General features: G+C 46.7%; 1 protein-coding gene across 1 annotated transcript; it reads right to left on the reverse strand.

The window, feature by feature from the left end:
* Positions 1 to 619: 619 nt before the first annotated feature.
* On the reverse strand, positions 620 to 6,758 carry LOC115484740 (translation initiation factor IF-2-like). Its single transcript, XM_050984250.1, has 7 exons — positions 6,728 to 6,758; positions 3,602 to 3,886; positions 3,471 to 3,514; positions 2,664 to 3,112; positions 1,690 to 1,738; positions 765 to 954; positions 620 to 648 (listed from the first exon to the last, which is right to left on the reverse strand). Exons 1-7 carry the CDS (start codon positions 6,756 to 6,758, stop codon positions 620 to 622), a joined length of 1,077 nt encoding a protein of 358 aa, XP_050840207.1.
* Between the last annotated feature and the right edge of the window lie 4,431 nt (positions 6,759 to 11,189).

The raw sequence follows: 11,189 nt of genomic DNA on the forward strand, positions 1-11,189 counted from the left end.
ATCTAACCGTGCCTACCCTGAGCTAGTCCCTTTTGGGGGTGCAGGGGAGGGTGCAGATCTATGGGTTATTTTAGAGAGCCTCAGGAATTTTGGGAGGGTTCTGAGGGTTTATGGGGCGTTTGGGGAGGGAACTCTATGGAGCATTTTGAGGGGATTCTGAGGGTATTTGGGATCTACCAGGGAGTCTGTAGGGGATGGAGGGGGCTACAGGAGGGTATACTCCAGGTCCCCAAAGTCCTCTCAACCTGTTCTTCATCTGATAGGATTAATCTGCACCAGTCAGGGAAGCTGACCACACAGACTCTGTTCCCAATTCCCACAAAATTTTGATGTGCGCAACACGCAGGAATGTTTATCCTGCAATTTCCCCGGCTCCAAGAGGGACCACCGCACTGGCATGAAAAGGGGGGGGGGGGGGGGAGCTTGTGCATCCCCCACATCGGCAACTGCAGTTTTGATTCAAATTTTAATTAAAGGCTGAACTGTTGCTGATACTGCGACAGGGTCAGGGTCTTTCTCTACGTTGTCGTCATCACACCAATTCCCAGGAGCTATTCGAGGGCCGCTTGGAGGCCAGCTGGGGGTGCTTGCGGGATCATTAAAGGGTCTGGAGGGGCGCTCAGGGGGCGGGGAGGCAGTTAGAGAGCACTTGGTGGTCCGAGGGGACACACGGGGGGCATTTTGGGGGCAAGTAGGGGGACGGGTGGACTTCGGGACTCTAAGGGGCACTTGAGGGTAAGGAGAGGAAAACTGGAGGTACTTACGGGGCTTCGGGGGGCACTTACGGTTCAGGGAAGCGCTTGGGAAGCAGCTGGGACGGTACTTGGGGCACAGTCCCGGCTCTGACGGCCGCTCACGGGCCGCGCGGCATGACGGGAACGGCAGTCCCGGCTCTATCAGCGTCCTACGGGGCCCCGCGGTCTTTCGGGAGTTGTAGTCCAGGAAGTGAGTAAACTGGCGCGGAACCAGCGGCCAATGGGAGGCGGGGGGCCCGGGGGATTTTGGGGGGCTCAGGGGAGCTTCTGACGCCCCCCATGACTCCCCACAGCGCACTCAGGCGCGGAGGGACACCAGAATCCCCGGCGCCACGTCGGCCGTGTGAAAGTGAAGAAGACAGGTGAGCCCCACTCCCACGGGTTTTCGGGTTCCCTGCCCCGATGCGCCCAATAAGCCCCGAGGTGCCCCTAAAGACTCCCTAGTCCCCACAGACCCCCCCAGCGCTCTCCTGGGCCCTCCAAAAGATCCCACAGAACCCCGGACCGTTAAAGACGCCCCAAAGCCCAAGGCCCCCCTCAAACCCCTTCCTGGACCTCTTTCACAGATTTTCCCCAACACTCCTAGCATCTCCCCCAAAAATCCCAGAGACCTCTTCTAGACACTCTATAAACACCCAGTGCCCACCCAACCACTCCCGATTTCCACTGCTCCTGATAAACCCCCCAAATCCCTTCCTCAGCCTCAGAGCCCCTGCAAACACCCCATAGACCCTCACGGACCCCCTAGAGACACCCAGCACCCCACCAACAGCTGCTTTTGAGCCCCCAGAACCCCTCAAATGCTCTTGGAGACATTTAGGGGGAGAGGGGATTTGGGGCAATCCTCAAGGTGGGGGAGGTAAGGCAGGGAGTTCTGCGGGTCTCCCCGCCTTCCTGGTGCAATTTTGGGGTGCCATTACTTTTTTGGCCCCACCATGGGTTGGGGGTGCCCAGGTGGGCGTTCCAGGAGGGTCTCGATGGCCCTGTGGGGGAGAAGGAGAGCAAACAGGGAGTTAGGGGGAGCTGAGGGAGGCGCAGGGGCAGAGCCCTGAACTCCGGGGGTGCGGATGTCCTACCAAAGACGTCCCCTTATGGCCCGGCGGTGGCATCGCAGAATCCAGAGCAGGGGGTCCCCAAGAGGGCCTGGTGGGCGGTGCATGTCAAAGGGGGTGGCCGTGCCACAAGTGTTCCCCCAGCCCCGCAAGGGACGTGCTGAGCCAGAAGTGTCTCCCCAACCCACAGGTGCCCCGTCACCCCCTCAAGTGACCCCTGACCCACAATGACCACCTTAGCCCACAGGGGCACCTCTAGCCCCACCAGTGACCCCCTGGCCCAAAAGGGAGCATCCAGGCTCACCAGTGACCCTGTGACCCACAAATGCCCCCCAGCCCCACAAAGGTGCCTCATGACCCTCAATAGCTCCCAGCCTTCGGGTGACTCCCTGGCCAAAAAGTGACCCCCATGACCCACAAGCGACCTCATGATTCTTAAGCGACCCCCGTGTCCCTCAAGTGACCTGATGACCCACAAGTGACCCCCATGACCCTCAAGGGCTCCTCTGGTGCCTCACCCAGTGGCTGCTGCCACGGCGTCCCCTGTAGGGCATCACGTGCACTGCTCCTGATTGGCTGTGGGGCCTTATGGGGGTCACGTGACCTCAAGCCAGGCCCTCCCGGGCCCAGGGGCTCAGGAAGCGCCTCCCTTGCAGGCCTCAGGCCATCCTGGGACTCACATGATTTCCAATATGGCGCACACCACAGAGGCCCAAGGAAGTTATGTGACCCCCAAAATGGCTCCTGCAGCAAAGGTGCATGGGACTCTCGCTTCCCAGCGGGTCGTGCCCCCTGGTGCAGAGGTGTACTGCAGCTCTGGCTGATTTGCTGCGGGGCATGGTGGGAGTCACGTGACTGTGAGTAAAGTGCCGCCTTCAGGGTATCCAGAGAGCTGCTCCTCATTGGCCAGAGGGTCTTGTGGGAGTCATGTGGCCTCCAACGTGGATGATGCCACAAGGGTTCTGGGGAGACGGCCTGCGGTGAAGACGCCCCCTGGTGGTTGCAGAAGTGTCTGCCGATTGGCCATGGGGCCTCTGGTGGGTCATGTGACTGCCAGGGCCCTGCCCCCTGCAGGGTCCCGGGGGAATCACTTGACCTCCTCGGTGGCTCCCGCAGGGCATCCCGGGGAGCAGCAGAGTCCAGCAGGGCCCTGCCCCTCAGGGGCGTGTGCAGCGCTGGCTCCTCCCCTCTGCACCGCCTCAAGCGCCATTGGACGAGGGGGTCATCGAGGGTGGAGCTGCAGGCGGCGGAGGCGAGCAGAGGCTTTGCCCCTTCCGGCCCGCGGGGGCGGGGCCTGAGCAGGGCCTGGCTGGTGGAGGGAGGAGAGGGTTGGGGAGGGGAGAGGACCCCCGAAATACTGATCCCGCGGGGCTGGTGGTCTCGGGAGGAGTTTGAGGGGCTGCGGGACGCACTTGCGGGCACAATGCGGGGTCCGGGGCATCAGCTGGGATCGGGTGGGGTAGCTGGGGGTCCCCGAGGCGCTCTGGGGAACACTGGGGCAAGGGAGGGAAATGGCAGGCGCTTAGGGGTCTGGGGCGGCATGTGGGGGTCTGGGGAGCACTTGGAGTCCGGGACGACACTGAGGGAACGGGGGAGTAGGCTGGGGCCTCCATGGGGCACTCGGGGATCCCGAGGGGCACTTGAGGCCTGGCTGCTCTCCCACCTCCTTTGCACCAGACGCTCCGTTCGCTGCTCCAGGCTGAGCCTCTGCAGGAGGTATGCAGGAAGTGACGGGGGGCCCTCCCGAGTCCCCAAATTCCCCCCTCGGTCCCCTCCGGAGCCCTCAAGCCTCACCCTCTCCATCGCCCGCGCTCTCGTTTGGTTTCCCCCAGCGCTCCGAGCTCGGGCGCTGATTGGTTGAGGGTGTGGACGGGCGGGCGCTGCGGCCAATGCGAGGCGGGGGAGGGGGAAGGCGCTTCCCGAGTGCGGCGGGAGAGGGGTGGGGGTCCGCGGGAGCGGTTTGGGCATGCGCGGAGCGGTTTGGCGGCTCCGGAGGCACCGAGGGCGACGTTGAAGTCGCAGTTGCGGTCCCTGGAGGGGTTTGCGGGTGTGGGGGCGCTGAGAGATGCCCAGGGAGTTCTGGGAGTCACTGGGGTGGTTTTGAGGGTCTCAGAGAGGTTGTTTGGGATCCCCAGGGAAAGGTTTGGGGTGGAGGGAGGCTGGAGTGGTTCTGGGCGTCCTAGAAGGGGCTTCGCGGTGCAGGAGGGTCGAGCGGGTCCCCATGTGGTTTGGGAGGCCCTCGGGGTGGTTAAAGTGGCAGAGAGCTGGCATCCCTCTGAGAGAGACCCCCAGTCTCCCCATGGACCCCCCCAAATCTCTCCTAGGAACTCCAAACCCTCCCAAATCCCGACAGGACTTTCTCAGCTCCCCTTCTATACGTAAGCCCGTGCAAGGGAATGATACTAAAACTGGCTGGCAAATAAACTTTCTAACACATTTTGAAGCATTAGAAAGCAGGCGTTCTTTATCTGTGCGGGACACACTGAAGGATTTCTCCATTAATCTGATGTGTGAAACTTTGCCACAGGGTATGGTCCTGGAGGGACCACGAACGGGTCTCTGGTGGTCATATTCACGGAATTTTTCCGTAGTACATGTGACCTTTCCTTGAGTGTTTTCCTTCAGCATGTCCAGTTACATAACTTGACAAAAACCCCACTATATTCCTCATTACCTGTTGGTCCACTGGCTCCAGCTGTGCTTGTGATCCTCTGTGCATACCTTCACATCCTTTCAGCTTTTCTGCCAGTTGTCTTTAAGCTCCATCCAGCACCTTCAGAGCAACTGAAAATTTCTCTTCTCTGTGTCATTTATCAGGAGCCCCAAAACCCTTCCAGGGACCTCAATCTCCCCGTAGGGACCTTGTGGTTTGGGATGTTCAGAGGGCTGAGGGCATCCCTGGGTAGTTTTGGGCGTCCCTGGATGGCTTTGGGGGTGGGTCTCCAGACAGTTTTGAGCATCTCTGTGGGGTTCAGGATTTCTCCATTTTTATGTCTTCATTTTAAGGCAAAAGCCCTTTAGTTCCCTGTTTGCCATTGTCTCTCCTGGCTCCAGGTGGTTTTCTTCAGCTTTTTCAGTCATTTGGGCCAGAATTTCCCACTCCCTGGAATACCCTGCTGGGACTTGGGTGATTAATTTTGGGTAAAAAACATCTGGACTTGGTCTGTCCTTTCCCTGGTGTCATGGGGCCAGAGGCTGCCGTGGGGACAGCGATTCCAAGAGTTCAGAGAATTTGGGATGATTGCTGTGGGTCCCACACCTGTTGTGAGATCCCTGTCACTCACATCTATCAAGTGTCCTGTGGGTTCCACTCCCATCATTTCCCATCCCTGACAGGATCCAGCTGCCAGCTCCCAAATTCTCTGGAACTGTTCGTCATGCCCCCCTCCCCCAGTCTCCATCCTGAGATTCTGCTGAATCTGCCCAAATCTGCATGGTTTGACTGTGGCTTGGGTATTTTTTTATTTGGGTATAAAAGCAGTGACTTTGGGACAAGCACTCTGTGCAAGAGGCCCAGGAATTCAAGAGCCAAGGGGGCGGTGAGTGGGCAAGAGTGGGGAGGCTTCATTCCCTGATTATTCCTGGTTTTCCTTATTGTTATTGATGGGCAGAAATGGAGGATTTTTTCTGCCCAAATTTCAGATTTTTTTACCCTCTCCCCAATTTTATGCCTTTTCTCCCCTTTCCTCACAAGTTTTATAATTTTTCTTCTAAAATGTTGAGTTTTAAACACTTATTTCTCCTTTTTGAAATTTTTTTTTCCCATTTCCCCCCAGATCTCAGGGTTTTTTCCTTTTTTGTGCAGTTTTAAACAGGGCGGGGGGTGGGGGGGAGTTTGTCGGAACCCAGGTAATTCCTCTGTCTGCCCTGGAGGGCTCAAGCCCCTGCCTGGGGGCTCAGAGACCTTGGCACAGAGCCCAGACCCCCCCTGTGCCTTTCATCTTGACCCATGGAAAAACCGATGGAGGAATTACCAAGCTTTATATGAAGAATTACAAGTCAAAAGAGTTTAAGAAGAATAATAGTTAGTTTGTCACAGGGTGAAAAATAGATTTTTTTTGATTTTTTAAAATGGGGGCTCGGGTCCCAAGATGGAGGAATTTGGACCTGCCTTGTCCTTTTTCCTTCTTCTTCCTAGCCTCCATCTTCTGGGTGATGTTGGCGTTTTTAGATTTAGGTTTACAGTAGAAACTCACTGTCTGTTTTTATGTGTGTTTTTATACTTTGAATACTTTGTAATAGTTTTGGTTTTATATCCCTGTTTGAAAAATGCATATTTTATGATTGGCTTTTTGCAAATATTTAAATGAATATTATATGTGTTGTGTTAGAAAGTAATGCTGTATTAATTCTTTTAAGAAATGTGTTAAATATAGTTTTAGGTTAGGAAAAAAGTTAAAATAGAAACTATGCTATGAAAGATACTTTTTTAAAGAAAGGACTTGCAGTGAGCTAGCAGCCACAGGGCACCTAAATCTTTCAGAGAAAAATAATTTATTGCCCTCTTATCAGAAGAATCAAACTTCTTGCCGCTTGGAAGGCTCTGTTCGGATTCAGATGAAGAAGTTGACCATGACCAGGCCGAATCCTTTATTTGAATGGAATTTATGCATTATGTATGAAGTGTATGAATATGCAACAGGCTGTTGTTTTTTAGGGTTAATCCTTTGTTGACAGGGGTCATTTTCAGGCTTGTGCTGCCCAGAAAAAGGTACCCGGACATCCATAATTCCTTGTTTCTATTGTCTCATATTGTCCTAATTCAAATTGTCCAAATTATTATTATTTAATTGTATTACTATTTTTATAACCATTTTATTACTGTTAAACTTTTAAAATTTTAAAAACAAGTGATTGGCGTTTTTCACACCCGTATTTTTCCCAAATGGTTTATCCCAGATTGTTCTCCCCTCCCTTTACCTGTGTAATTCCTTTCCTTTGCTGAGATCATCCCCAAATCCCCACCCTGGCTCTCTGTCAATCACTCAGCATCCCATCCCCTCCATCTACAAGTTTTGGTCCAGGATGTGGAGTGATTAGCCAGAGGCCAGGGGTCAGCCCCCCCCAGACTTGTTTTATACACTGTCCTAAATTTCCCTTTGGGTCATTTATTGGTTGGTAAAATGTTATCTACTTTTGGTTTCCACCTCCCTTTAAATGGAACCTTGGCACATCTCCCGGGGCTCTCAGCAGGAGGCCCCCTGAGGTGTAGGAGCTCCAGAATAAAACCTTGGATTAACCCCTGCTAAGAGTGAGCCCTTTTTTCTTCTATCCATGTCTCTAATGTCTCTCTGCTGCAAAGGTGACTGGCCCAGCTGCCCTCAGCTCCCTCGAGGCACAAGAGAGAGTGTCCCCCACTGTCAGTGGTGTCCAGGTTGCCCCCCGGTGTCTGCTGACTTGGGCCTGGCCGGGGGTTCCTGAGAGGCTCCCAGAGAGACAGAGACAGATAGGGATTGGGAAGTTATGGTAAATTATGTTCACATAGTTTTTAGTATTAAAGATAACACCGCCTCTGAGGCACTCAGTGTGCCTCTGACCTGCTGAGCAGACCTCGGCAGCCCAGGAGAAAGAATTTTATAGATAAGAAACAATAAACAGTCTTGAGAATGAGAACTGAAGAGTTCTGACTCCTTCTGACCGCCGGGCTGGGAAAAGAGACTTTCTAATGTATCTCGGGGTCACTCTGACGAGCAGAGATTCCGAGAGGAGTTGGGGAAAAGTTCATCCTTTCCATGAAATTTATTGTGGATTTGGTGGAAATGGGGTATTGAGTTGGCATCAAGGGCAGGGGCTGGTGGAAGGGCTATGTCAGCATTTTTAACCCCATTTTGATATGAATCAAGGTGATTTTAGGTAAAATTTGTAGTATATGATCGAGATAATTAATGCTTTGTAACTGTATAAAAATTATAAGATCCAACCATGGCTCTGACCCCCATGGCCAGAAGCAGGGCCTTCCTTTCTATTCAAAGATTTCCCGGACTCGCCCAGATAGAGTTATGACTATTAACGAATGGATGAGTCCTTCCCGGGCGATCATCGACCATTTCCCAGGAATGTCCAGAACATGCACAGAATGGCAGGTGGAAGAGATTACATCGAGGACGTCTTGGCTACAGTTGAAAAGAAGACTATTTCGAGGAGCTCAGACAGCCATCCAAACCTATGGACTAACTTTTGTTCGGGACTGAATCTGTATAGTCCCCGTTAAACATATGTAGGGACTTACAGAAATCTTATGTCATTTCTGCTTCAGGCGGAATAAACTGTATATAAACTGGCTACCAGAAGCAGTTGGTGTGAAACTCTGGGGAGACGCTGACACTACGTCAGTTTGAACCACGTTCACCCAGCGTCAAAGTCCGGGGTTGACGCTATCTTGGCTGTGGCAGTTTTATAATATTCTATTTTCGGTTGTAGATCTAATAAATTTATAAACTTGGCTGCCGATTTGATCATTTACAACAAAATTCATCTGTTTTTGGAGTGAATCTGATATAGATGGAAAATCTGATGTGGCCTCAAGGTAGGAGGGTGGACTGGGGAGAAGGATGTTTAATCCTTAATTCAATTTTGACCAAAAGTGGGGGAGGGTGGAGGGGGGATTGGGGGAAAAGACATTTTGACCCAAAGATGGAGAATTTGGGAAGAAAAACAATTTTGATCAAAACTTGGGGAATTTTGGAAAACATTTTTAGAGTTTGGAATGTTTGGGGTGCATTTGGGGGCAGTGGGGACCAAAATAAGCCCCAAGAGGTTTCCGTGGGGTGAAAAAAGGCATTTGGGGTATTAAAAGACATTTTAGGGTAATTTGGGGGATACTTGAGGCTTCTGGAGACACCCCAAGGCTCACATGGCTTTTTCCCATAAAGTAACAGTTTTTAGTGATTTTTGGTGTTTTTCACAGGGGCGGCACAAGATGGGATATGGTGGCTCCTCCTTCCCTTCTGTGGTAAATAAAATCCCTGTTTTCCATGCAAAATCCCCAAATTTTTTGGATTTTGTACCTATTTCCAGGCTTTTTAGCACAGAAGATGAAATCCTGTATCCCTGGGCTTGTTTTGGCCTGAAAATTCCCTTCTTCCCTCATTTTGCATTTTTTCGAACAACCTCTCAGCTGCAGATTTATTATTTTTAACCAAAAAACCCATATTAAATATTTTTTAATCCAAATGTCTTTATAATCTTCTTTTCTCATTAATGCCTAATAATTTTCATGGAAAAAAATCCATTTTTCTTCACTTTCTACAGAAAACAAAGTGCACTTTGTCCTGGTTTTTTTTGGTTTAACTTTTTGGTTGGGTTTTTGTTTGTTTGTTTGTTTGTTTGTATGTTGTTTGTTTATTTTGACCTAAAATTCTAATGATCCATTTTAGTGTTTTTCCAGGACAAAAACCCCAAGATCTATATGCTGGAATTGTATTTATTCCCAGGGAAAAAAGATCTATTTTTAAAAGCTTTTTTTAATGAAAGAAGTCCTTTTATTTCCTCTTTTTAAACAAAAGCAGTTGGTTCTTAGGGAAAAAAATCCCTTTTATTCCTTATTTTCCTGGCTTTTTTTGAATTTTCATTAAAACCTTTTATCAACCCAATTTTTTAAATAGTCTTTTAAATTAAAAAACCTTTTTATTCCTTGAATATTTTATTGTTTATGTTTTTTGGTTGGTTGTTTAATTTTATTTTTAAGAATTATTTGTGAAGGAAAAAAGCCTTCTTGAACTCTGTTTAAGTTTTAGGTATTTTTAAAGAAAAAAACCTCTTTCACTCTGTTCTAATTCTTAAAATCCCAATTGCTCATTTCCCTCTTGAGTTTTCTTTAAAATCCCCCTTTTTTTAAAAAAAGCAACTCTTTTTCATGTATTATTTTAGAAAGCCCCCTATAATCCTATTTTTTATTCACAGTCAAACCTCATTATTCCCTATTTTTCCCCCAAAACACTCAAATTCCATTTTTTCAGAAAAAAAAATCACCAGAATTATCTTTTTTATCCAGCATTCCCAATTCCCTATTTTTAAAATTAAAACAGCCTTTATGATGGGCTTTTATATATACAGAGTTTTAATCAATTTTTATCTCATTTTCCTGGTTTTTTTTTCCATGACAATCTCAAGAATTCTTTTTTTTTCTTTTTTTTAAATTAGGAGAAGATACCCATTCTTTTTAACCTGTTTTGGGGCAAAAAAGGGCTATATTGTTGTTTTATCGCATTAAAAAAAAATCTGAAAATATTTTTGATCCTTTTAAAATACTTTTTGTTTAGTTTTCCTTTTGTATATTTCTAGATATTCTGTGTATTTTTTATATATACATTTTATCTTATACCAAATATGTACAATTTTAATTTGATAATAATAATATTAAATAGTGTAATTGAATTGCATAATATTGATTATTATGACAATAATTGCTTATTAATACTTATGTATATTTTTATATGTTGTGGATAAATTAATACTGTACAGACACTACACTAGTTCCATATGAACGTAGAATATAATCTCCACTGTAATTATATAGAAAATACAACTTATGATCTAGTCTGCTGGGTTTTTTTGTTATTATCATTATTCTTCATTTGCACTTCTTAGTAAAAACTTCAGTGAAAATTCAGTAGGAAATTATTTAAAAGTTTATATGGATATACAAAAGATGTGAACTATAAAAACATGTAATATATTTTCTAATCATCTAATAGTGCATTTATTAATATAGCACACTATATATTGCTATTATATAGAACTCTACCTAGTTATTAAGAGATAAATATAAACGATAGAATAGATATAAATTACTATCAATATAAATATAATTATCCAGTGCAATTAGATAAATATAAATATAGAATGCAAATAAATAATAATTTACACTATAATATGACCTAAATTTGCATATTATCATCTGAATTATATTATGTTATTGTATTAAAATGTCTTCTAACTGTATGCAATTTATGTATATATATTTATTAACATATATATGTATATAATAGTTTGTGTTACAATGTAATATCCACTATCATAATTGTTATAATAATTACGTATAATGATAGATTATATTGCAATATAGTATAATATAATGGTATATTAATTCTATTCTGGTCTCTAATATTCTCTCTGCCTTTGTAATTTTGCTCCTTACTGCTTAATTTTGCTTGATTTTTACCATTTTTTTCCCAAATTGTTTCTATGAAAATAAGAGATAAAATTATTTAAAATCATTATCTGTATAATTTTATAGAGGAAAGTATAAATCATCTACTGTTGTATATAATTAAAAAATACCATATAAATTTATTTTCTACTATGAGTAATACTGAAGTTAGTCAATAGCTACAGCATTTATTATTATATAACTTTAATTATTTTTAATATTTAGGGATTT

The sequence above is a fragment of the Serinus canaria genome, chromosome 25 (assembly GCF_022539315.1).
Source record: "Serinus canaria isolate serCan28SL12 chromosome 25, serCan2020, whole genome shotgun sequence".
Taxonomy (NCBI): Eukaryota; Metazoa; Chordata; class Aves; order Passeriformes; family Fringillidae; genus Serinus; species Serinus canaria.